This window comes from Polyodon spathula, chromosome 12 (genome assembly GCF_017654505.1).
Source record: "Polyodon spathula isolate WHYD16114869_AA chromosome 12, ASM1765450v1, whole genome shotgun sequence".
NCBI lineage: Eukaryota > Metazoa > Chordata > Actinopteri > Acipenseriformes > Polyodontidae > Polyodon > Polyodon spathula.
In genome coordinates, this window is record NC_054545.1 from 27806563 (window position 1) to 27833568 (window position 27006).

Below are 27006 nucleotides of genomic sequence, written 5' to 3' on the forward strand. Positions count from 1 at the left end.
ATCAACTCCGCAGTAATGTTGTTGAAGCTGACATTTTCTTTTTCACTTTGACATAATGGACTTTTTTTGTGTTGATCAGTGGCAAAAAACACCTAATAAAATCCATTTTGATTCCATGTTGTAACACAATAAAATGTGGAAAAGTCCAAGGGGGGGTGAATACTTTTGCGAGCCACTGTACAACTGTCATTTGACCCAAACGTACTCGAAACAAAGATGTGTACTGTTAAGTAGTGGTGAAACTAGTGCCAACATGGCTACAGTTTGCAATGTGTTAAAAGCATGTTTCAATGGTTCACGAAACATCAAAATTACCAAAAAGAAAATCACATAACAAAGATTCTGATTGAGGTTGGATGCTGTTTCCCTGGAGGTTAATAACGTGTATGGAGACATATCAAATTTAAATAGTACCATAGTAGAAGCACATCACATTACAGAAAAAGTAACTGAGTTTAAGTGCATATAGTTGGGAGAAGGTAGAAGAGCAATTTTGTTTTTCTTATTTTGACCCAATTCAACCTCAATCTTGCGTTCTGTACTTAACGTAGATAACTACTGTATATGACTTTGTATACAGACATGTAAAATTGCAAGCAAAACGTTATGGGGGCAAGATAAGTGAAAATAAAGTATTGAAAAACAAAAAGTTTGGTAATGTTTCTTTGCTAATTTTAAAGCCGTAGTTATTACTAAGTCTTTAAAGCAATATATATATATTGTTTGGAACACCTTTTTGTGCAGGTTAAAAGCTGTGCGGTACAAGGTGCATCCTAAATGTGGTAACCTGGAGGATTTTCAATTCAAGAGGAGGGAGTTTGAGAAAGGTGAGAGCAAACCTCAGGAGCTATTCAACTTGCCTGGTTCGTCAAACAAGGTGCCAGGGAGGACTGTATTCATATTGTTTTAGCTTTGTTTCTTTTGAAACACTTAAAATAGATTTTAGTCTGATTCACTGATACCAGTGCTATTCCAGATACCAGTGCTATATATATACACACACACACACAGTACTGTGCAAAAGTTTTAGGCAGGTGTGAAAAAATGCTGTAAAGTAAATGCTTTCAAAAATAGATGTTAATACATTATATTTATCAATTAACTAAATGCAAAGTGAGTGAACAGAAGAAAAATCTAAATCAAATGCATATTTGGTGTTCTAATGCCACATTTCTCTCCAGTGCTAAGGAAGGCTGGGGAGGACCAGCAGCTGGTCAGTAAGCAATTGCTGCAGGAGGAATGAAGACTGCAACTGAAGTGCTGTCAAAGAAAGAGGTTCGTCACTGAATTATTGAGAGTACATACACCCAATAGAAAAGCCAGGTACGAATTGTGAAACTTGATAAATGCAGAATTAAACAATGACTTGAGCTTTCAATAGTGATTGCTGATGTCTAAGGCGCAAAAAATATGACACATGGGGTGTCATGTTTGCTGTAAGTTCTGGAATGGATTAACTTTATGATTTGGATCCATAGGTTGTGCAGCTGTTCTGTGGTATCCAGCAGAGCAGTGAGGAAAGGGTTAACACTCTACGTAATTTCAGGAGGACACTGTGACATAAAGAGACACAGCACATCTTTGTGAAGTGAGTGAAGCCATCTCATTCGTTACTAATGTAAAATGGAGCTTCCTCTCTTTCTTTACATCCGCTGTCATACTGTCTTAGGGAAACCCAACTAGGTACAGTTTCATTTTCAATATCACCACCCTTGGTCATAACTAGACCCTCTCTGATTCTCAGATCAGTCTTAGAGTCTGGTGTAATGTCTCATCTGCAGAGGTTACTGCAGCCTGATTCAGAGTTTGGGATTGGAGCAGCGATTGAGTGTGTCTGGTGTCTGCATTACATTGCCTCAAGGTAACGCATTTATCCCTCAAAAATGTAGCCCTGGTGTTTGGGAAATGAAACTCTTGTGTTTTTAATCACAGGGAATCTGACTGTTTATTGCCTTTTGCACAGCAATTCGAACACAAACCTTCTGATGGTTCAAGGTGCTGTTTCAAAGTGCACATCCCTACTAGTAGCACTGGGTGGAGCTGTAGCGTCAGGCACCACAACAGAGGGAATGGATCTGGTAAGCCATGTCTTTTTATTGCTGCATATTAAATGAACATGTTGTTAACTTTTACTAATTAACTTCTCCATTAGCCAGACCACAATGGAGTATAAAAATGTCACTTACTAGCATTTCAACTTTCTTGGTCCGTTAACATTTGAATTAAGCCTGTTTAACCTGCCACCACGCTGCAGTTTCAAGGTGGGTCCTTCTACCTGTTGCACAGGCAGGGAATCCGCTGTTTTGACAGGTTAAATGGACTTCACCAAAGTGAAAATATAGTCTGGAATACTGAACTATGTTCAGAAGAGTAATTTACTAATAAAAAAAAAGTTGTAATGCTTATAAAAGGTAAGAGGTGAGATATGTAGCCCTCTAAAGCCTTTATGACTTTATGTTCCAAGAAAGACGCAGCCCACTCTGATGGCATTTAGCTTTGTTTCATCTTGACTTGTTGCCAGTTTCTTAGCTAGTTTCCTCCATTTCAATAAACAAAACCCTGCAGGTGATTTATCCTGTGCTCCGTTGTCTTGGAAACCTGTTGGCCAATCACGGGATGGAGAGCTGCAGATGAGGGACAGCACAGTGCTGGTGGCGCTGTGTGCTTTCATCCAGGGCTTTTTACAGCAGCATCCATCTGTGGCACGGGAAAGCCTGTGGGTCATCAACAACCTCACAGATAAGACCAAGCGGCTGCAGTGACCCCTGTCAGTGCCCCTTCAGCACTATGTGGTCAGATCTCATGTGTCTGCATTGTCAATCAGTAAAAGCAAGGATTTGTACTGCAATCAGGATTGACTCTGGCCATGCCCATGTCACCCTGCTTGGCTAACTAGCTCACAAACACCTCTAACTGTATTAACTGATATTTTGGGGGGGGGTTTGTTTTGTTTTTCTAGCTGACCATCCTGTATTCTGCTCAGCTGTGTTCCACCTGAACCTGGTACCTGTGTTCATGCAGCTTCTCCCTTTCTCCAAAGGGATAAATAGCATAGTACGAGAGAATTTGGGATATTTTGTTGCTACAAATTTCGTAGGCGAGTTTTCAGTCTGCCTGCAATCTCATGCCATGTTATTTTAGGTCCTCAGGTTGCTGTGTAACATTACGGAGAAAGGGCCTGTGTACTGCCAGCAGCTGCAGCAGCGAGAGATCTTCTCTGCACTCCATGCAACCCTCAGAATGGCCTAGCCCAAGGTAGTCCGTCTCAATTTGGAACTGCTCCACATTATTATGGCGAGCATCCCGCAAGTAAGGATCATGACCTTGTTCTAATAATTAATGCTACTCACTGGTGGCTGTTTTAATCTTTGATCAACACGTCTTGAGACCATGTAATTGCCTTTCAGTCCCACATTTAAAACTTGATGATCTCTTAAGTTTATTTGAGCACTAAAGAACATAATATATCAATTAATAAACTGCTGGGAATTAAGTTCTGATGTACACCGCATTAAAATGAGTGATAGCCAAGGTTTTAAAATTTGACATTATACACAATAGAAACTTAAATTTAAGGGGGTCTTTGTGTAGACATCACAGGTTTACAAAAAAGAATGCCCATGCAGGTGTAAGGTACTGCAGATTTATAAACATCTTAGGCCCCTCTCCTTGCATTTTACCCTTATCTTCAGTTGTAGGGACCTACACTGATGTTATTCTTCATAAACTCTGACAAAAATAATGCTTTAAACTTAGCACTGGGGAAAAATTTGTATAAACGTGTTTTTCAACATTTGGTTTTCAGATTAATACTCCTGCACTATAAGTACAGCACATGGAGGTCTGCTCCAAGGAAAATGTTTACAGTTCATCTCAGGAATCACACTGAATTGGTTGTGGAACCCAATTGATCATATTACAACATTACATTTCCTGTTTATAGATTTCAACCTTAAGGGTTGGGTAGAGCTTTCTTATTTAATGCAACAGCAAATAAACAAACTGACTTTTTTGCCATTACGGTGATAAAAACTCAGTTTACCTTTGCACTGTAAGTAAGCTACAGAAATGATGATACTGAAAATCGTGACTTTATGAATGCCCCAATATGGAGTATTTAAAATATTTACAACATTTTTGTACAGGATGGCATACAGTAGGTTTTCAGGCTTCTTTGTATTAAAAATGTCTGTTTTGTTCTCGCATGAATTCAACTAAAAAATAAATTGTGCATAATTACCGCATTCCTGTCCTTTGTTGCCTGTATGATTTTTAATTTTTTTTTATTTAAAAGAAATAAGAAATACTTAGAAACAAAGTTAAGCGTAGTACTGTTGAGCATTTAATAGTTATGGATAATTAAAATAAAATAATATGCATATACAATAGGACTTAATTTTATTAACATGCATTGGGATTTCAATTGCATTACATTGACACAAACTATGTTCCAGTAAAGTGTGTATAATAGGATCCCACAGGTACAACCAATTTCTGATGGATCTTCATGGTTTGGCATTGACCGCTGCTTCCAAAGCTTTGACAACTTGGTCTGCATTCATGTTGTCCAAGGGCACGCTCCTTTCTTTACCAAAATCTACAAAACAGAACAATTAACAGAATACTAAACTTAGTCTCTTGGAAGCAGGAGGAGTAAATTGCTTGCTTTCTAATGATTGTCCTCCAAAACCCTTTACACACTTTCCACTTGTAGGACTGCTTTGGGACAGCTGTGCTCTTAGAAGACCCCCCCCCCCCCCCCCCCCCCCCCAACTATGCAAACCCATAGTCCTAACCTACTTCAGCTCTTTATTTATTGCTCTACTATGAACAAGCAATGACTCCAGTGTCACTGTCCCTTAATAGATAGGCAGATCATCCCATCCTTAAATTCTACATGGTAGATTTTCTGTGTACATCAAACCAACTATAAACAATGGTGAGGCTACACCTGGCTGGATTGTCTATGAATCATGCAGATGATGACGCAGTCAGTGTTCCTGTTTATCAAGGATTTCAGTTTTAAACTACATGTCTGCATAAGCAATAACAAATGAGAAGGTGCAGGGTTGCAGAAGCACAAGGCACAACCACTCAAGAGGGATGTCCGATTGTTAAAGTGGTTTTTTTTTTCAACTTACCATATCTGGCCCATAGTTTAGCTTTGACTCCAGAACATTCTCTGATTAAGAATGGAAATTCAGGATTGGCTTTCTTCAAAGTCACATAATGCTGTTCGATGAAATTCCTGTTAAAACAAAACGGCAAACAGCTACAAGATGTGCGAACAAAGACCTTAAAAAAATGGGTGCTTCATATTTATTAAGCATTTATACAAGTGCAACATTTACACAAAGGCCCTAGAATCAAAGTCGTGCAGCATCTCTCATGCTTAGCAAATCTGTCCCATTGCTTTGTGATTGCATACTGTGCAGGACGCCTGGGGTGACCTGGTAGCTTCCTTCCTTTTGATTGATTCCTTCAATCCAGAATTATATTTTTGTCATGAGGCGCAATAATGATGCAAACTGCACAATTGTCCACTAAATACTTCAACACAACTCCATTCCTTAATGTTGGGTGGGAACATATTTGCTTTTTTTTTTTTTTTTTTTCTCTGTACCTTCTTGTATTATATTACAGGGAATGGTAATTGGGAAAGCATAAATAATGAACATCCACTAAAATGCTTTCATTTACTATATATATATATATATATATATATATATATATATATATATAATATATATATATAATATATATATATATAATCTAAAATGAACTTGTTTCATCCTATCATGTATTTTAACATTACCCCGCCATGAATGTTATTAATTGATAGTTACCTGGCCCCCTGACTAGCTTCAGATGTCTGACAGAGATGTAAGCGTATTTCTCTCAGGTTTTTCCCCAGATTTGACCCTACAGTTCTCACCACAGAAGCAGCCATGACGTTCACCTTAGTTAGAAGTCGGGTTTGGACCCCGCCTACTAGTTGTCCAAGAGGCACGTCATAAACCAATGACATTGGGATAGATCTAATGTAACCAATAAACTACAAGCATTCCACCTTCAACTACCAATCAACGCATCGTTTGCCAGTCCAGCTGACCAATGGTTTGGTCAGCTTTTTCAAGCCCTGATTAATCGATGTTTGTTAGCCTCATCTATGCGCGCATATTTGATTACTTTTCCTGTCACTTCCGCCAGTGGTGTACACAGTGGGAAGTAGGTTGTGTTTTGCGTCTCTTGCTGTGTAAAACCTTCTTCATGGTGTTTTTTTTTAATTCTTAACAACATCACAAACTAGTTTCCATTAAAACAAGGCGATCTATACTGTTTGAGGATGCCTGAGAGAGACAGTAAGTGTGTGTTTTTTTTTTTTTTTTTTTTTTTGTTTTTACTGTGTAAAACAATAATTAATACCAAACCCGTGTTTTGTCGTTGTCCAGCCCAGTAAGCAAGAAAGTGCACAGCTGACCTAACTGTATAACTGCATTTCTTATGCAGATTTCACACAATACATCGCTTTAGTTTTGCAGTGGCAGTGTGTCCAGAATTCAGCATTGCTGAAGTTAGGAGTTTATTTCCAATAGTGAACTGTAGTGGTGGTGCTGTTAAATATTTAATATTTACTTAGTACATCAGTAAAATAAATAAAGAAGGATACGTTGTACTTAGTACCGTTTATATTCGAGGTTGTTATGTTAGAAATACAATACTATAAAATTAATTTACATTAAAACACCGCGTTGTATTCATGATTTTTAACGCTGTGTAGATCTATTCAGGAGGTCATAAATACAATTTAAAAACCTACCGCTAGATGTATTATTGGATTCCCTGGTCTGTACTACAATATACAGAACATAGTCTAAAAAGGGTACAGTTTATTTAAAATGCAATAATAATAATAATAATACTAATACAGTTTAATTTCAGTACCTTGTAGATCTATTTGTTTTACAGTAGCTTATGTAGTTTGACTTCTTATTGATGCATCATTCTGATTAAAGAAATTACTGTGTAGGTTTAAAAATATACAGCATGTTCCAAATGTTCTACATGTATAGGTAGGCTCTGAATAAACTGTATTGTCAGAAGTCAATGACTAATGCCACTTATTTTTCTGCACTAGTTACATATGTGCTTAGTCAGTATCTAAAAAGTAGAATGCAACCTGGCACTTGACTGGTCCTGTTTACCCCTGGAATATATAGCATCTTGTAATCCCTGCACATGAGGGTCAAACCCGTTACTGATGATCTTGTTGTTCTTCCAGGTGAGCAGTATTCAAACCCTCTGGCTCCAGATAACCATGAGGTGGAGGACCATCTGTCAGCCCTTCAGTAAGTGCCACATCTCTTAAACATTGCAATACTGTTACTGGAATTGTCTGTTAGAAGTCAAATCTTGCTAACCCATATCAGTGCTTAATTACTTAAGGTATTCGGTTGAATAAGAAATTAACAACAGTTTTATGTCACTTTTTTCAATATTTTTTTCAGTATGAATTTGATTATATTTAGGTTAAACACTCCTTTTTTATATCCCATTTCAGGTTTTTGATTGGTCTGGGATAATCACTTTTATTGCCCATCTGCTTCTTAAAATAATAATAATAATAATAATAATTTGATCATGATTATAACAGTAACATTGAAAAAAAAAAAAACTCTTAGGGGTTAAAGTAACTTTGTTTCAGATTACTATTTTGAAAAAGAAGCCAAATGGGCATGTCTTGAAAAACAGTCTTTTATAATTGTAGAACTGCAATGGGTAAGCAATAACCCAATAGCATTGGTTAAGTTTATTAAGTTGTTTCAAACAGATTTGAAGATGCATGATCCTGATCTGTTTCTTGAGTAGTTAATTTTGTGTTTTTTCTCATAGGTCCAAGCTGACCAATGAGGATTTCCGAAAATTGTTGATGACCCCACGGGCAACACCATCATCAGCCCCACCTTCCAAGTCCCGCCATCATGAGTGAGTAGCATAACGTTGTATTTCCCATGGATGTGCTTGTAAAATAGTTAAGTTTGGTAAATCTGTTAGGAGTGTTTATAAAGTATGTATTTCATGTTTTTATGTAACTGTATCTAGTGGTGCAAATGTCTGTAAGTGACCCATGCAGGCATTTATGAGACATTTAGAGAGTGCCTAGATAAATTAACTGACGACTGTCTGTATCCACTAGAATGCCAAGGGAGTACAATGAAGATGAGGACCCAGCTGCCCGGAGGAGGAAGAAGAAAAGGTAATCTTTTGATATACAGTTTGACTAAGTATATGCAATATCGCGACTGGTAATTCTGGTATTTGACCTGAAATAGTTACTTAAAACTGTCTGATTTTGCAATGTTACAACCTGTTAGTCTTGTCATTGTTGTGACACATACAAATGGTCAGAAGGATAGTATGTATAATTGTTTACATTTTGTAGAAACAACTTTTTTTTTTGGTTTGTTTTCTTATGTATAATAATTCTAATTATTCTTTCTCTTTTTTTTGTTTTTGTTTTGGTAACCAGTTACTATGCCAAGCTGCGGCAGCAGGAACTGGAGCGTGAACGTGAACTGGCGGAGAAGTACAGAGACAGAGCACGGGAGAGAAGAGACGGTGTGAACAAGGATTATGAGGAGACAGAACTCATCAGCACCACTGCCAACTACAGAGCTGTGGGCCCCACGGCTGAGGCGTAAGTATGGGAGAAAGTGTAAGACAGTCTTGGCATTGGAACATGTGTTTCAGGACCCAGTATGTTTGCAAGGGCTCCCTGTCATTTCAACTGTCTTCATCAGTACAGTTTAAACTAAAATTGTTAAAGGAGTTCTTCCACACCCTTTGCTTATGTGTCAGAACTCTAAAGGCAGCATTTTTACTTATTAGACTGAAGATACAGAGTTGACAGGTAGTTTTGGACTGTGATTGCTGTTTTGTCAGTATTCATCACTTTCTTATACTGTTTCCCCCAATTGACAGAGACAAGTCAGCAGCAGAAAAGAGAAGACAGCTGATCCAAGAGTCCAAGTTCTTGGGTGGTGACATGGAGCACACTCACTTGGTGAAAGGGTTGGATTTTGCCCTGCTGCAAAAGGTGAGTCTTGTTAAATAGGAGTAGCATTGAAAACAGGGTTAGTAATGAATTTGGGTCTTTAAAATAATTTAAAGGAGACAGTACAGTTGTGCTTGTCTTGTGGTAGTTGCCTGGTTTCTAAGGAAAAAAAAAAAGCAACAAACCAAAAGGGTATACAGCTGTTTGTGTGATTGCTGTATTATACTGCCCCAGATGTACACCAGAAACAACGGCATAGTTGGCTTGCCATGGGCCAGGACCTTTAAAGATTGATGTGATTATTCTGTGTTTAAGGTACGTGCTGAGATCACCAGTAAGGAGAGGGAGGAGGAAGATATAATGGAAAAGGTGCAAAAGGAAGTCAAGTAGGTATTCATACTAACGTTCTTCTGCTTGTCGTTTCCTATTCATCCCTGCTTACACCCATTTTTACTGATATGACTGATGAAATGAAGGTCAGATATGCACATGTACTAACCTGATGTAGTTGTTCCTTACTTTATGGTATTCAAGGGGCTGGACAGTACCAGTTTAAAGCTGACTATTAAACAAGACCGGTAACAAGTCTGACAATGATGACTTATCTGAAGTAGCAATCAGTAACTCCTTTGGTTTGTAACACAATATAATATTGTTTTACCAGGAAAGACGAAGACCCAGAACAGAAAATTGAATTTAAGACCCGTCTTGGTAAGAACCATAATACTTTCCCTGCAGTTTGTAAATGTGTGTTAACATTTTGCACCATGTGATCCATTGCTGGTAGATATTAATGTAAAGCCTCTGTTGTGTTATTCTTTAGGGAGGCACATCTATCGCATTGTGTTCAAGAGCAGGCAGTATGAGAGGAATGAGCTCTTCCTGCCTGGCAGGATGGCCTATGTGGTAGATCTGGAAGATGAATACGCTGACACTGATATTCCTACAACACTGATCCGGAGCAAAGCTGACTGTCCCACCATGGAGGTAATGCACCCTCTCTGTACTCTGGTGCCATTCTGTTTGACACCCTGTTTCAGTTACTCGGATCATGATATTTAACAGTATTTATATATACAGAAATACTGATTCGATTATGATGTACTTCAAGACAAATTATTTCCTAGTCACTTTTGGATGTATAATTTTAACATCTTCAATCTTTTTCTCAGGCCCAGACAACTCTGACAACAAACGACATCGTGATCAGCAAACTGACTCAGATCCTGTCCTACTTGCGACAGGGAACACGCAACAAGAAGATGAAAAAGAAGGAAAAAGGTATGGTACAGTCAGTCAGGTGCAATCTAAGCTTTGATTTGAAAGTGTCTCGAGGCATTTGTACCTTGTCTGAAACCTTCAGTCCCAACCCCTCTTTAGGGAGAGGGTGGAGGATGGTTATGGTTGCGGGAGGCACTGTGAGTGAGTCCTTATGAAGGGATCGTAAGAGAGCAGGTAGAAACGCCTTGTTGAGAGAGGACGAGATAGATCGATCTCCTTACTTATTTCTGCCTGGTTTTACTTTCAGGAAAACTTGATGAAAAGAAACCCCCTGAGGCTGATTTGGGGTAAGCACAAGCATAGTTTCGCCCAGAGTCATTACAACTTGAATAACGAATTCTGCAGTTTCACATTTCCTTTAGGATTTTACATACCACAATTTTTTGTTGAACTAAGAATAAAGATTGAACTGGGATTTGATGGGAGCACTTTTTTGAATAACTACATAAGGTATGCAGTCGTTTCATAATTTTTACTGTTTGCTGCACCCCCAGTATCTTTGATGACATTGGAGATTACGTGCCATCAACATCGAAGGCCATTCGGGAGAAGGAGAAAGAGCGATACCGGGAGAAGGAACGAGAGAGAGAGAAGGAGCGAGAGAGGGACAGGGAACGAGAACGTGAAAGAGAGAAGGAGCGGGAGAAAGAAAGGGAAAGGGACAGGGAGGAGGAGAAGAGGAGGCATAGCTACTTTGAGAAACCCAGGGTGGATGATGAGGTAAGATCTTTATAATAAATGTATACACTATGTATGTAAGGCAGCTACTATACAGATAAATCTTATTTATGAATACAGATACAGTTCTTTCCATGGAAATGTACACTGTGCTACTTTACATTGAAAAAGTCCTTAATATCAGAGTTTCTTATTTATACAACTTCTGTGTACATTGCTGTATAGACTCATCACTGTAAACTTAGGCTTGCTGTTAGATATTGATCACTTTCATTGTACCAGTTTCATATCATGGCCAAGAGACTATGTTTTAGAGTAGTTTCAGAAGAATTAATATGTAATTATTGTTTTTTTCAGGTTTTGGACATAGAAAAAGGTAAGATATTCATATATTTTTTCCACTCATCAGCTGCTTTATATCAACTTTATATCCCTGTGATTTAACTGGTGGGATGTTGCTTGTGATCAGGTTTGGAGCAGAAGAAACTAAGCTACAGTTTGGTGGTAGTATAAAGGGGGCAGAGACCTGCAATCCATTCCAGAGGCAGGTGTTCACAGGTTTATGAACAGTTTCTTCCTCCTGTGTTCACGTCTAGGTCCTGGGTCTACGAAGGATCTGATCAAATCCATAAACGACAAGTTTTCTGGAGCAGCTGCTTGGCCAGAATCATATCCTTTGTGTCGGATTTGGATTTTAAAGTCTCTCTACTATTTGGAGATGTCCACTTTTGAAGAGGTTGAAGGATACATTGCAGATCACATTAGAAGGTCTATTCCTTCATGAAATATATATATATATATATATAAAATCTTTTTATATTTTTTCAAAAGCGTATTTTTCCATGACGGGTCTCATTTTGTATTTGCCTCCGGGGCGAGGAATGTATTATTTACACACTTGTTCTGCCCCTCCTTGGGATGAATGCAGAGGATTTCCAAGCAAGAGGTGCTATGACTTTGAAATGTAGTATTATTGCTACTGTGTTGTTTTTTTCCTGAACACCAAGTACTGCAGGGACCAAGCGTGAGGAGAAGAAGCACCTGGGGGATTTCTTTGGCATGTCTAACAGTTATGCTGAGTGCTATCCAGCAACGTAAGTGACCTTGAATGAAATCTATTACTGCAAAGCCATGTATTTTGCTGTCCTTTTCTGTATGCAGATCACCAAAGTATCTCAAAGAAGTTAATAGAACTGTGCTGAATGTTAATACTTACAAATAAGTTTCCCTTTTGATTATCTAACACTAACCTGCCAACCGTTGCACTCCATCTCCTTCACTTGTGTTGATGAGTCTCTCTTCTACAGAATGGATGACCTGGCTGTGGACAGTGATGACGAGGTTGATTACAGCAAAATGGATCAGGTAAATTTCAGCAAAATGTTGCATGTGCCAGGAGGTAAAAATGGAAGGGAATGTGTAGCTCTAGATCCTGCTGTCATTATTTTCACCCATTCTGAATGAAGCTTATGCTGTCTCTCTCCACTTCCTGGCAGGGTAACAAGAAGGGTCCTTTGGGACGCTGGGACTTTGACACGCAGGAGGAGTACAGTGATTACATGAATAACAAGGAGGCTCTGCCCAAGTAAGTGCTTGGGCAGTACTCTCTGTGATCACACACGCTTGCAGTACTGCAACACATCTTTTCTTTTAAGACCTGGCAAGCTGTCATTTACTGTGCTTTGTTGTATTTGTATAAACATTGTCCATTGTCCCTTTCTCTCTGCAGAGCTGCCTTCCAGTACGGCATCAAAATGTCAGAGGGGCGTAAAACCCGTCGTTTTAAGGAGACTAATGAGAAGGCTGAGCTGGATCGGCAGTGGAAGAAGATCAGTGCAGTGAGTTTTTTGTACAGATCTAGTTGTTAAAACAAGGTCTTTATTTCAAAACAGCACTGCAACTGAATGATTTTTATGTGTTCCATGCTTTTTCAGAGTAAATGCATATATTCATGTCAAATAAATGTGTTACATTTTGAAGATGCCAGATTTCCATCAGTAATGAGCTTAAGGCAGAGTAACGAGTCACAGCCCACCATGCTGTGGAAAGTAACACACGTTTGTTTGTTTGTTTGTTTAGATTATTGAGAAGAGGAAGAAAATGGATTCAGATGGGTTAGTATTTATTTATTTTCTTGTTTATTTTCTAAAAGTACTTCAAGTGCTTAATGATTTTTCCACAAACAAGTTTTTTCTTATCTCTGTTAAGAGAGCAGCATAGATACATGTTCTTTATTGTATTCATAATAGTAGTAATAATAATAATAATAATTTTAAAAAAATGTAAGCCCTGTTCTGTAATAATACTGCCATTCTTTTACTACAGAGTTCAAGTGAAGAGACCAAAATACTGAAGATCCCCCATCTCTGTTAACATCTTTATTTTCATAAGTGTTATTTGAGCAGAAAAAGCTTGTAGTGCTTTATATTCAAAATGTGTAGCTTTTTCATCAACATGTGAAATAAATTTTTATGTAGACTGATGCTATTTTACATTTAATTTACTGTGGATACATGCAATTTCCTTAATTTGTTTTATTTGATCCTGTATTAGAAAAAAAATAGCAGAATAAATGTTACTGTACCAAATCTGCCCATTTTCTTTAACAAATCCATTTCTAACATCAAGCATCAAGTGTGATGTTACACTGCAGCATGGTCAGTCCATTGATACAGTAAGCAGTTTAAACACTGTCCACATATAAAATGGAAATTGCTACAGCCAGGAGTGCTAATGTGAATTGCAGTCTTTCAAGCACTACAAACATCCTACCTTCCTCAGTCCTGGACTAGGGAGTGTTTTTCACAGCCTCGTTAGCGCAGTAGGTAGCGCGTCAGTCTCATAATCTGAAGGTCGTGAGTTCGATCCTCACACGGGGCAACGCTTTTGTTATTGGGTCAAAACGTTGCTCATGGTCATAAATAGATAATGTCCTCATTATTTTAAAACTATCAATAAAGCATCGGGACAAATGTGCAACTGCTACAATTTGTATGTGAGCACAGGAGTGGACATTAACATATATGTGCTTACACTACGAAACATATAGGGGCTATATTATATATAAAGGGCTTGTTGATTCATTTACGCAATAAGTTGAATAAAAAATACATGCGTTGCAGAATGATTTAAATATGTACTCGCTTCACGCGGGCAAGCTGTTTGTAAGCTACTATATGAATAGACGCAAGTTTAAAGACATGTTTCCGTAGTGTAGTGGTTATCACGTTCGCCTCACACGCGAAAGGTCCCCGGTTCGAAACCGGGCGGAAACACTTTTTTTTTTTTATAAATATAAACATTATATTTGCTAGGGTGCACTTTTGTAACATCAGAGCTTGAAGGTTAATTATTTTATTTTTAAATAAGTTAAATAATAAGTTTCACTCAATTTGGTTAACAAATATCAAAAGGTCTCGTCTAATAAGTGAAATTCAACCATTAAGTTAGTTTTACTATAACCTACGTCAAAATAATTGTAATTCTTTTAATTAAAGGTAACCATTTTCTGTTGTAAGGGGATTTAAATAAATTATGTCCAGCTACAACACCGGATGAAGAGGACACCAATGCCAGCAAAGGGGGTTCTTCTGAAAGACGTTAGCCACGGCTCTGAAGTGGCAAAGAACTCTCCATGTTGTCGAAATCTTGGTTGCAAGGGGGGAAAAAAAAAAAAAAAAAAAAAAAAAAAAAGGTTGATTGCACTAATGTTTTCTTAGCCTGACAGCAGACAGGAGTTACAAAGAATTTCACAAGTAGGAGGTGGTAATGTGAATTAAGCGTTCTGGACCAAAATTCAGTAGATCTGTGATTCGACTTCCTGTGCACTGAGTCTGCACACTATTAAACTACTAGAAATCAGTTTGCATTCTACTTAGCAGGGAGGTAATTTCTTCCACGGCCTCGTTAGCGCAGTAGGTAGCGCGTCAGTCTCATAATCTGAAGGTCGTGAGTTCGATCCTCACACGGGGCAATTCTTTTGTTATTAGTAATTTTATTTTAGTAATCGATAGAATTCTAGAAGTAACATAAAAAAAAACATCACGCTTATGCTAATCAAACTAAAGCTTCCAACGCACAATTCTTCTTGGTACGACAGTGCAGTGCAACACACACACACATTTCTAGGGTTCTGTTGTTTTCAAGGTCCTAACCGCGTAGACCCCGGTGGAATTCTAAGCAGTCTCTCTACATGTAGAAATTAAGTTAGTAAGGATTTATTAAAAATACGTTTTTAAATGGCACATATATTATGTAAAGGCAAATCATGCTTGACTATACATAGCATATTATTTTAATCTTCTACATTTTTGACGCTTTTAGGACCCCGACGTAATAGTTTTAAAGATGGCCGCGTCCATGGTAAGAGCACGAGTTTCTATTCACTAATAATTACAGTATTACAGTACTAAGTAGTGATAAGGCTTTAAATGTTGTGCAGATGTTATTTGCGACAAATGTATGCATCCACTGTCTTCAAACCGTACGTTTTATGTAAGTATTTAATTACAGCTAGTAACTAAGCTCTACGTACTGTAGTGACGTTCTGAACTGAGCTGTGCACTTTTGTAAGATTCTAGTGGTGTGAATTCCAATTCTGTATGAAAATCAAATTTCTGAATATACAGTATAGTATAACTTTACCGCTGTATGTACCATATGCTTAGGTATTGCAGCCTTATCGTTCAGACGAGAGCGAGAGAGCGAGGTCAATTGATTGTTGCATTATTTCCATGATTATAATGTCCATGTTAATAATTATTAATGCCCTTGCCAGCAAGAGGCGGCAGAGATGCCAGGAGTATCTGTGGCCAGAGATTCGGACACGGGGGAAGATTGTGAAGAGAATGACGAAAATGAACAGGTAACAAACGAGTGCAATGGAGCATTGTTGAAGGTACAGCAGAATGCCTAATCCGAGGACGTGGGGAAAGTATCGGGCGTTAATACTGGTGGGGAATGTTAGCTAACACTCCCCCAGTCAGGATACCGTTGGTTCTATTGCTTATTTTATGTGACCATATCTGAAATCCACACTACTGGAACTACTATACACTCTCGAACCTGCAATGCCCTTCGCGTTTTGTGACTTTCCGTTTAAAATGTACAAGTACCGCCAGTTTCACACGGTTCCCTTTTCACACGTAGGATGAATCGGATGCAGAACCGGATGAACCCAAAGAGCCTAAAATCCGAGAGACTCCTGAAGACATAAAATTTGAGGCCATTGTGAATACTGTAGCATTCCACCCAACACGAGACATCCTGGCTGCTGGGGACCTCGATGGAGATATCTATGTGTAGGTGATCGGGGGTTCAGCTCCGTTATCGGGATTATGAACATCAGTCTGGCTGCACATTTAGCTTACCTGGGTATTCAAAAGGAATGTACAGTATTACAAGTCCCTAGAATGGCTTTCTTTTCATGGTCTCTTTTAAAGTAATTGGGAGGGACCTGTTTTGACCTGTATATATTCAGTGTCAAAAGTGACACATGAGAAATATTAGTTTTAATTCACAGAAATTATTTGCAAACCTCAAGCCTTTTTCTAATGAATAAAGTTGAGGATGTAAAAGCCGTCCAAGTTGCGCTGCAGCATTAAATGCTAACAGAAATGGTTTGTCTGGGACTATACAAAAGATGAGTCTGTACTCCACAGAAAAGTGCATTTAAGGGATGTACAGCTTCTCTTTGTCGTGTCACATTGTCAGTAATATTTGGTGCATGTTGCTTATCCTTTTTAGTCACTCCTATTCCTGCGTGGAAGGAGGAAACCAGGAGCTCTGGTCCTCTGGGCATCACCTCAAATCCTGTAGGGAGGTGGCTTTTTCACATGACGGAGAAAGTAAGTATGCAAAGATTGGGGCATTGTTTACATTAATTGTAAAACTCAAACAGGGTCCAAGGTTGGTGGTAATATACAGGACCCTGCACTGCAGGAGATGTGATTTGTGAAATTAAGTTCAGGAATTGAACTTAATTCAAGCTGTGGTCCGGACATCCCTGGATAAAAAGATGTTACATCTCAGTGGATCTTTCCTGCATGCATCTTTTTCTATAATAATAGTAATAATAATAATAATAATAATAATAATAATAATAATAATAATTTTGTGAGGCTGAACGGTGATACCTGGATTATCTGATTTGGCGAAATGATTCATCCCTTGCTTGTGCCTCATCGAAGAAACAGAACCACGTCCAAATGTTGGACTCGCATAACTCCTCCTGTTATGGTACGGTATGACATCAATACATTTTAACTTGCATTGGGCTGTTTATAGCAAGCTATACTTAAGTTATCCAATGAGTGTTGCTGACCTTCATGTTGACTGTTTTCCGCCTAGAACTCTTCAGCATATCTAAGGACAAATCTGTCCACATTATGGACGTAGAGGGAGGCAAGCTAGTCAAAAGGATATCAAAGGCACACAGGTACTGAAGCTATGATCCTGGATCTGTTTTGATGTTCTGTTATTTTGTCATGGATATCCTGTACATCTGCCACTCTTACATCTTTCTAAGTTGCAACACTTGGTATGAACAACAGTGTATTCAGCTTTTGGTGTCTTCCCTTCCTCTTGTTACTGTGCCCTGCACTCTCCAGTGACCCCATAAACAGCATGCTGCTGATTGATGAGAACCTGCTTGCTACTGGTGATGATAGGGGCACCCTGAAAGTGTGGGACCTGCGGAGGGGCACCGCCTTCATGGAGATGAAGCAGCACGAGGAGTACATCAGTGGCATGGCCATCGACCACGACAAGAAGATCCTCCTCACTACCAGGTATACTGGGGAATGTGACACATGACTGTGCTAACTTGTACGTTACACAAAGGTACTGAAGTGGAATAAGGGGGGCATTTCAAACATCCATTTTCAAAACCTACAAAACAATACTGTACTCTGTGTATTGAAATGAGCTCATTTAAAACACTTCCTTTTCATTTGCAGCGGAGATGGGACAATGGGAGTGTTTAACATTAAGAGGCGGCGCTTCGACCTCCTGTCCGAGTTTCAAAATGGGGATCTCACCTCTTTGGCAATCATGAAGGTAAGGATGAAAAGGAATGTCTTGCTGTACATTGTAAACCCCAATATACTGCAGTAACCACCATTTTTACTGTGTGTGTGTGTGTGTGTATGTGTGTGTGTGTGTGTGTGTGTGTGTGAACTGGAAACTCAACGGTGGCTGATTTCCGGTAAATCAGACCTTGTTAATACACTGCTCATACATTATATCGGTACACATGCAAATTGTTACATGTTAGGGCATTTCAGACTCACAAACACCCTCCATTCCTGAAGTGTATTTATTTGATCTTCTGCTCTAGAAGTATGTACTAAACCGACACCAAGTAATGTATTCTTCTGCCTGATTGCTCAACAGCGAGGTAAGAAAGTGGCGTGTGGTTCAAGCGAGGGCATGATTTACCTCTTTAACTGGGATGGGTTTGGTGCCACCAGCGACCGCTTTGCAGTGAAGGCTGAGTCTGTTGACAGCATCATACCGATTACTGATAGCATTCTGTGTGCTGCGTCTACAGATGGAGTTATAAGGTAAGAGGATGGTAAAACAAACAAACAAACAAAAATCAGTGTTGTACATTATCTGAAGGAATCAAATGCTCCCTGATAAGAATGTTATTATAGAGCCATATCATTTCAAATTAAAAACCTTAATCAAATAGACTTGGAATGAAGATAAGTGTAGACGTGTCTTATTGGAGAACATGTCCTGATTCAGAAAGTACTTCAGTGATTTTGAGAAAGTAACATACGATTGTTACAGTATGCCCAATGAATTTCAGTGCATTCTAAAACCTATTGAGAATGTGTATAGTGTTATTTTAATACAGTGTTATAGATCAGTGTTTTTAATGTACTGTTTTAGGGGTATTGGATTGAAGATTATATTTTCCTGTAATTTAGGTTGCTTGAGGTGTTTGCTGATTTGCCATTTTTGTCAGTAGAGGGGGGTGTGATATTTGTTTATTTTTAGCATAAATGAAAACATACCCTTTTCTCCATATGTCAAATTCCCAAACTCGTGTATGAATGACAGTGGTTTGTTGGGTAGTCTAAAATATGAAGCCCAGGATGCATTAGTGTGTTCAGTACATAAAGGCAATCTTGAAATGATCACGCATTTTCTAATATTTAAGTTCTTACCACTTAAATCTCTGATTATGTGTAGTGTGTATGCTTCTCTTTTGTTGTTTCTGCTCCTAACATTATTTATCATGTATAATAACTGTTCCACCAGTAATTGCTCACTTTCTTGAAGTGGAGAAACATTATTACCATTGCACTGCACACTTAAGCTTAAACTGTAGAAGTAAAAGTAGAGAACTATACAGAAGAAACCTAGTAAGATATGTGGACCTTGTACGATAACCCTTTTAAAGTGCTGCATGGTCATTTATTTGTACATCTGCTTGTGTTGCTGTTACAGGGCGATCAACCTGCTGCCGAACCGTGTGATTGGCAGCGTGGGCCAGCACGTGGGGGAGCCCATTGAGCAGATTGCCAAGTCGTACGATGGGCACTTCCTGGCCAGCTGCGCCCACGACCAGAAGGTGAAATTCTGGGACATCTCCTCCCTGAGTGCGATCACTGTGAGCGACTACCGGAGGCGGAAGAAGAAGGGGGGGAACCTGAAGTCGCTAAGCAAGAAAGCATTTGGGGGAGGGGATGACTTTTTCTCTGGCTTGATCGAGGAGACAGAGATCAAGAAACCAGAGGAGAAGGAGGAGGAGGAAGACAGTGACAGTGACAGCGATTGAAAGGCACAAAGTGGACTGGTGTACTGGGTGAATGTACAAAGAGAATAATTCTCAGTGTGAGAACCCACTGTGGTACTTTTAAGGTATTGCTATCTTAAGTGATAGAGCTGGTGGTTGTTACCCAAAGACTGGGTTTTTCAGTTGTATTATATTCTAAGCCAGAAAATACTGGTAATACAATAGCTGGAAGGGAAATATGCTCACTCCTAACCATTTGAAAATGTGTTCATGTGTAATGCAATGAAGAGCTCCGTTAAATACTGTGCTAGCAGGCTGTCTAAATGGAAATTGTGCCATGACATCTTACCATATTTTTTTTAACTCATTCTATAGGACTAACTCAAAAGACACAATTCGGTATTTAGTCTGTAAAGAGAATATTGTGGCACAAAATTGAAAAATGTGCACAGGCTTCCAATGCACTTTTCAGATGTTAAGTGCCTGATATCTCAGTCCTAGTCTGTAGTGTCTGGCTGTCAGCAGATCACTAAAACATGAGTCTCCCTGAATTTAAATTTGAATGTGTAATACAGTATATTGGGAAGCCCATGGCAAACGAGTGCCATGTTTTAGGACATGTATGTTTTCCTGTAAAATGTCTCCTGTTGCCAAAGATGATAAATGTGTGTTTGAAATGACATGTTTTGGAACCAGTTGAATACATGCTTTCACATGACTGTTGCTTTTGTAAACTAATTTGTAAGAGAATGTGTTCTCGTGTTAGAGCAGGGCTTCTCAAGCTCGGTCCTGGGGACCACCTGTGTCTGCTGGTTTTCATTCCAGCCGAGCTCTCAATTACTTAACTAGACCCTTAATTGAACTGATAATTTGCTTAATTGGACCTTTTTACTTGTTTTTCACTCTTTAAACAGTTGCAGTTCAAGTTACTTGTCAAATGTTACAGCTAACTTGAAATATGCAGCTGTTTTAAGAGCTGAAAACAAGTAAAAAGGTCTAATTAAGCAAATTATCCGTTCAATTAAGGGTCTAGTTAAGTAATTGAGAGCTTGGTTGAAATGGAAACCAGCAGCCACAGAGGGTCCCCAAGATCAAGTTTGAGAAGCCCTATGTTAGAGGGTTCATACGCTGCATCCAACTGTTAAACACGGCATAGTGCTCAATTTACAAATGAAAATAAACTTTCATTCAATGACAAGTGTTTCCAATAGAAGTCTTTTTCTTCGACTAAAAATGTTATATATATATATATGTGTGTGTGTACTCACACACACACTGATAATATGAACCAAGATACTGTATAGAGCGATACCTAGGTGTTCATTCATAATGTTGGTGTGAATTGGAGCATTCTGCATTGTAGATAGGGTGAGATGGTATATATAGTCGTGTTTGAAAATGTGAGATGGTATATATTATATATATATATATATATATATATATAGTGTTGTTTGAATTTGCATGCAGAATGTGTTATGTAGGTGTAACTCTACTGAACCAGCCTTGAAAGGTTTTTCATGTTGCATTCCCTTAATGGATCTGAGAAGTCTTGCACTTGTCTGCCAAATTCTCCAAGGCAGTGATTGGCTTTTCATTTGTGTTCACTAAATGTCTCTGGTTTACTAAAAGATAATTCAAAGCTGAGCCAGAAGCAACGGGCGAGTGAGAAGAAACCTCAGAGCATTTACACTCCCACTGGGTATATTATTACCCCACTCTGGTAGGGAGAGGTCATAAACCATTTCAGATGCCGACTTAATAGTTTAAAGATAATGGAAACTATTCAGGAAAATCTAACAGCACCCTTTACTTTTACCAGTGAGCTACACTGAACAAAAATATAAACACAACATGTAAAGTGTTTGTCCCATGTTTCCTGAGCTGAAATAAGATCCCAGAAATTTTCCATACGCACAAAAAGCTTATTTCTCTCAAATTTTGTGCACAAATCTGTTTACATCCCTGTTAATGAGCATTTCTCCTTTGCCAAGATAATTCATCCACCTGACAGGTGTGGCATAGCAAGAAGCTGATTAAACAGCATGATCATTACAGAAGTGCACCTTGTGCTGGTGACAATAAAAGGCCACTCTAAAATGTGCACTTTTGTCACACAAGACAATGCCACAGAAGTTTTGAGGGAGCGTGCAATTGGCATGCTGACTGCAGGAATGTCCACCAGAGCTGTTGCCAGAGAATTGAATGTTCATTTCTCTACTATAAGCTGCCTCCAATGTCGTTTTAGAGAATTTGGCAGTACATCAAACCGGCCTCACAACAGCAGACCACGTGTAACCACGCCAGCGCAGGACCTCCACATCCGGCTTCTTCACTTGGGGGGGATCGTCTGAGACCAGCCACCCGGACAGCTGATGAAACTGTGGGTTTGCACAACCGAAGAATTTCTGCACAAACAGTCAGAAACTGTCTCAGGGAAGCTCATCTGCGTGCTCGTCGTCCTCACCAGGGTCTTGACCTGACTGCAGTTCGGTGTTGTAACCGATTTCAGTGGGCAAATGCTCACCTTCGGATGACCACTGGCACGCTGGAGAAGTGTGCTCTTCATGGAGGAATCCCGGTTTCAACTCTACCGGGAAGATGGGAGACAGCGCGTATGGCGTCGTGTGGGCAAGCAGTTTGCTGATGTCAACGTTGTGAACAGAGTGCCCCATGGTGGCAGTGGGGTTATGGTATGGGCAGGCATAAATTACAAACAAACTCAATTGCATTTTATTGATGGCAATTTGAATGCACAGAGATACCAGGACGAGATCCTGAGGCCAATTGTCGTGCCATTCATGTTTCAGCATGATAATGCATGAGCCCATGTAGCAAGGATCTGTACACAATTCCTGGAAGCTGAAAATGTCCCAGTTTTTCCATGGCCTGCATACTTACCTGACATGTCTCCCATTGAACATGTTTGGGATGCTCTGGATCGACGTGTACGACATTGTGTCCCAGTTCCCACCAATATCCAGCAACTTCGCACAGCCATTGAAGAGGAGTGGGACAACATTCCACAGGCCACAATCAACAGCCTGATCAACTCTATGCGAAGGAGATGTGTCACGCTGCATGAGGCAAATGGTGGTCACACCAGATACTGACTGGTTTTCTGATCCACGCCCCTTTTTTTTTAAGTTATCTGTGACCAACAGATGCATATCTGTATTCCCAGTCATGTGAAATCCATAGATTAGGGCCTAATGAATTTATTTCAATTGACTGATTTCCTTATATGAACTGTAACTCAGTAAAATCTTTTAAATTGTTGCATGTTGCATTTATATTTTTGTTCAGTGTAATATAACTGCCAGGTGTGATCTTGTGGCTTGAAATGTTGTCTTTATACTTGGTACACAACTTATGTTGAGCCGCATTACAGTATGCTTGGAAACCTCAAAAACATTTAAAACTTCTTTAATCTTTAAAACTGAAAAAAAAAAAAAAAATCTGTTGTACAACATGTAGCCAGTGGGTGGCACTATATCCCAAATTATATATATAATAACTCCTTCGGGTTCTTTTACCTTCTAAACATGACCCAAAGAAGAGCACTGAGGAGCACTTTAATTCAAAATAAATCAAAAACAAAACAAAAACCTAGCTCCTTCGGAGCACAAACTAAACATTTGTCAGGAACCTACTCTAATAAACTGGACAGTTAAGCTTTACTGTCTGAAAATACACACAGTTTTAAAGATGACACAAAATAGGCTTCACACAGTACCTTTTAGTTCGATTGAACACACCATCAATCAGGCTCTCCACATAACAGCATCCCTAAGCAGACTGTCTCTTTTACAATACTAGTCAGGTGCAGGTGATAACACCGTGTAATAATTTTTTTTTTTTTTTTGTTCCTGGGTAGTAAGTGTTATTTCCTAATTGCTTATGCCTCAAAAGTATAGAAAATGGCTATTATTCCCCACAAACTTTGCTTTTGTGACCAGGACAGTGATATTTCAAAATATCACTATTTCCAATGCGAAAACGGGCAAATGTGTGTCTTTTCGTTCACATAAAGTCAGAAAAAAACAACTTATGAATCCAAATTAACATGTATTTATACTAAAGTAACACAAAAATGACTACAAAAGATTTAGAAGTGAGTAGTTTTTTGAGATTTATGATTATACTGTAAATACACTGTCCTGGTCACAAAAGCAAAGTTTGTGGGGAATAATAGCCATTTTCTATACTTTTGGGGCATAAGCAATTAGGAAATAACGCTTACTACCCAGGAACAAACATTGCTTTACATAGTGTAATTAACAAAGAAACAATAATCAAATAAAACTTGGCACATGTTTTAGCAGAGTTGATTTTAACCCCCTCCCTGTTGTGTTACCATATATATATATATATAATATATTATATATAATATATATATATATATATATATATATATATATATATATATAATAAGCGGAATTTATGCCTTAAATGGATAACCTGTGACTTTTAAAAGAGTAGTTTAGGTAGTCCTAAGTATAAATCTGATTGTCTCAATTTACTTTTTGTGTGTTTACAGCTATGGATGGCCTTCTTTAATGTTGCAGAGTTGAAATTTCAATCATTATTGAACAGAAATAAGGACTACAATTTAAAGTCAATTTCAAAGTCCCTGCTGTCACCTTTGCTTCAGGATCACTTGTTAGCTGTCAAAATGCTGTTTTAAGAGACCATAAAGGAGAAAAATAAATGATTGATAGATATACTGTATATTTAAAATACATTCACGGATATATGTACAATGCTTACATTATTTACATGTTCAGAATATACACTGAAAATGTAATTACTTGTCTAATTATGTTACAACTAACTTTATGTCAGGGAATTCAATGATTGCAGCGTGCTAAAGAAAGACAGACTGTACTGTCCTTGTGGGTTGGGGGGTGATAACTAACCTGCTGTCATAGCAACAGGCCTACAAAGGCAACATTCACCAGGAGCAGTCCTAGTAAGGTAAATAGTGGAGAGTAAGAGCCTCGCTTAAATTATTAATTTAAGCACACAGAAGCAGAAACTTCCTTGTGATACTGCATGTGTGTAGTTTCTAGGCTCTTACTAAGCTATGACTATCAATGCATTGGTCCTACAATAGTACAGTAATGCAATCTCTCTTTAGGGGCACAAGGCCATGCATCGGTTATTGTACAGTACAATGTCAGTATCGGTGTGTGACCCATTGTGTTGTGTTTACTGGCTGGTAAAGAGGTGATCTCTTAATGCTTCTTTAAAGCGTTCTGGAGGTTAACCCTTTCAGTCCTGTAGGACCAGGTCCCTTGCACCACAGGGTAACACATGCTGTAAAATAAATCATGTTGGAACCTCACGGGACTCCTAGGTCCCAGTCTGAGGTTTAACTATATGTAGAAGATAGATTTGTCTGTCCTTTTCTGATGTATGCTCAATAAAGGAGTTTCATTTTTATTGAAATAACTTTATTTAGACAAAAAATTGTTCAGGACAGAAAGGGTTAAAAATGTTGTTTGTTTTTTTTCAGTTTTCTATTAGTCTACTTAATTTCCCATTTTGATGATGTTTTTAATTCTTCAGAATGGGTATAATTCCAGTTACTCAACTACTATCTTTGTTTTATTTGTTACTAAGTCTGGATTAAAGGGGATATGAGTTCAGGACCCTCTCCTTAGTTCTGGTTATCTGCTATAGATAAATGTAAGCTAGATCTAGGTCTATAACAGTTGACTAGAGCCTTAACACAAACACAGAAATATTTCAGTATGCAATAAAAATAACTCAGATTGAATGCAAACATCATAAGGGGAAAGGAACAAAATTAATACACTCAGTAACTGGCAAAACAATACACAACTATAATATATAAAGAATATAAAGCAAGACAAACATATTGTGTGTGTATAATTGGAACAGTACATGTGTAATCTCAAATCACTTTTCCCTGTACAGTGGGAGTCTCTTCCATTTCTTTGCATAGTTTTCCATATGGATCCAATCAGCCTGGCTCAATCCACCCAGCGGGGGTGATGAAAATGTGTAACGGCACCACATCGCTGAACTGGGGGGTCAAGCTGCAGCTGGAAATATTTAACTTGGGCCAATGATGAAGCAGCAAGCATCACCCGTAGAAAAGACGTTGCAAATACTCGCTCACCAGTGAGTCTGGAAACAATGAGAGCCTAAGCATGACCTCAGACTTCAAGTTAAAATGAGCTTTACTATGGCAACTACTCCGAGAAGTCCGAGCTACACTGCTGACACTTATCCTGGTAACCACGACGTTAGAAGATCATTGGACTTTATTTAAATGGGCAGGAACTACAACTGAAATGGATTACTGGTATCAATCCACCACTCCCAAGTCCTTTATCCTTTTTATACAAGGCAGCATGTTGGCTTGCACTGGTCTTGTGGTCTAAGCTTGTACAGTGGCCTGTTTTTTAATTCATATTTAGTTAAGGTACACATGTGTCTGGCCAGCCTCTTGTCCACTAAGTAGATACAAAGAGAGCACACACCAGCCAGAAAGCTAATGAGTCTGTTCAGCCTGTTCTAGTCGACTGTTATCTTCATATGGACAGACACTAAAGCATGTCCTTAAATGAGTGTTATATATATATATATATATATATATATATATATATATATATATATATATATATATATATATATATATATATATATAACACACACACACACACACACACACACACACACACATACATACAGATGGACAATAATGCCTTATATCACCTAGATTCTGATACAGGTATTTAAATTGGATTTGAGCACTTCTTTCATAGAAGGCTGTTAATTTGATCAGCATGCAATAATAAGCCATTATTGCATGGGGTGAGCAAATTCATATCTCATGCCTAGCTCAAACAAATGAAGAGAGTTAAGTACAAAGGTAAATATGGAAAACATTTGGAGACCTTTTGAGATGAACTGTTAGGGGCTATATGAACAGTGCATGTTTTAACTCTATCAGAGTGCCCTGTGTTATGTGAGCAGGTACTTCATACAGAGGGTAGTGTGTGTGTGTGTGTATATATATATATATATATATATATATATATATATATATATATATATATATATATATATAATGGAGTTAAGGCTTTTCCTTGTTTCAGTATATTCATGTGCGTTGCTGGTGTCTAACTATATTTTTATTCTGAAACAGTATATTGAGACTATAACAGTGTACCAGGAGTTTATATTTTCACTAATTAACCATGTGTTCCTGTGGGAT

At 38.5% G+C, this 27006-nt stretch overlaps 3 protein-coding genes and 3 non-coding genes across 7 annotated transcripts; 5 read left to right on the top strand and 1 right to left on the bottom strand.

Moving 5' to 3' along the window:
- Positions 1 to 4075: 4075 nt before the first annotated feature.
- On the bottom strand, positions 4076 to 6060 carry LOC121324655 (NADH dehydrogenase [ubiquinone] 1 alpha subcomplex subunit 2-like). Its single transcript, XM_041266759.1, has 3 exons — positions 5847 to 6060; positions 5142 to 5248; positions 4076 to 4597 (listed from the first exon to the last, which is right to left on the bottom strand). The coding sequence occupies exons 1-3, from the start codon at positions 6026 to 6028 to the stop codon at positions 4506 to 4508; spliced, it is 381 nt and encodes a 126-aa protein (XP_041122693.1). The 5' UTR covers positions 6029 to 6060; the 3' UTR covers positions 4076 to 4505.
- Positions 6061 to 6210: 150 nt separating this feature from the next.
- On the top strand, positions 6211 to 13606 carry LOC121323758 (protein Red). Its single transcript, XM_041264957.1, has 20 exons — positions 6211 to 6362; positions 7283 to 7349; positions 7894 to 7986; positions 8198 to 8257; positions 8531 to 8698; positions 8983 to 9097; positions 9371 to 9441; positions 9720 to 9766; positions 9879 to 10042; positions 10228 to 10336; positions 10584 to 10623; positions 10831 to 11056; positions 11372 to 11390; positions 11611 to 11683; positions 12025 to 12108; positions 12322 to 12379; positions 12511 to 12599; positions 12744 to 12852; positions 13094 to 13128; positions 13340 to 13606. Exons 1-20 carry the CDS (start codon positions 6347 to 6349, stop codon positions 13365 to 13367), a joined length of 1671 nt encoding a protein of 556 aa, XP_041120891.1. The 5' UTR covers positions 6211 to 6346; the 3' UTR covers positions 13368 to 13606.
- Positions 13607 to 13821: 215 nt separating this feature from the next.
- Positions 13822 to 13894, top strand: trnam-cau. The gene has a single exon. It is a non-coding gene; the product is annotated as a tRNA-Met (tRNA).
- A 322-nt stretch (positions 13895 to 14216) lies between these two features.
- trnav-cac lies at positions 14217 to 14289 on the top strand. The gene has a single exon. It is a non-coding gene; the product is annotated as a tRNA-Val (tRNA).
- Positions 14290 to 14914: 625 nt separating this feature from the next.
- Positions 14915 to 14987, top strand: trnam-cau. Its single transcript has one exon. It is a non-coding gene; the product is annotated as a tRNA-Met (tRNA).
- Positions 14988 to 15292: 305 nt separating this feature from the next.
- Positions 15293 to 20598, top strand: wdr55 (WD repeat domain 55). 2 transcript variants are annotated; one of them, XM_041265021.1, is made up of 9 exons: positions 15293 to 15376; positions 15792 to 15878; positions 16163 to 16314; positions 16760 to 16860; positions 17363 to 17450; positions 17623 to 17802; positions 17971 to 18070; positions 18407 to 18576; positions 19472 to 20598. In XM_041265021.1, exons 1-9 carry the CDS (start codon positions 15362 to 15364, stop codon positions 19800 to 19802), a joined length of 1224 nt encoding a protein of 407 aa, XP_041120955.1. In that variant the 5' UTR covers positions 15293 to 15361; the 3' UTR covers positions 19803 to 20598. The 2 variants fall into 2 exon arrangements, with proteins under 2 accessions (XP_041120955.1, XP_041120954.1); XM_041265020.1 differs by lacking the exon at positions 15293 to 15376 and adding an exon at positions 15418 to 15508.
- The last annotated feature ends 6408 nt before the right edge of the window (positions 20599 to 27006 follow it).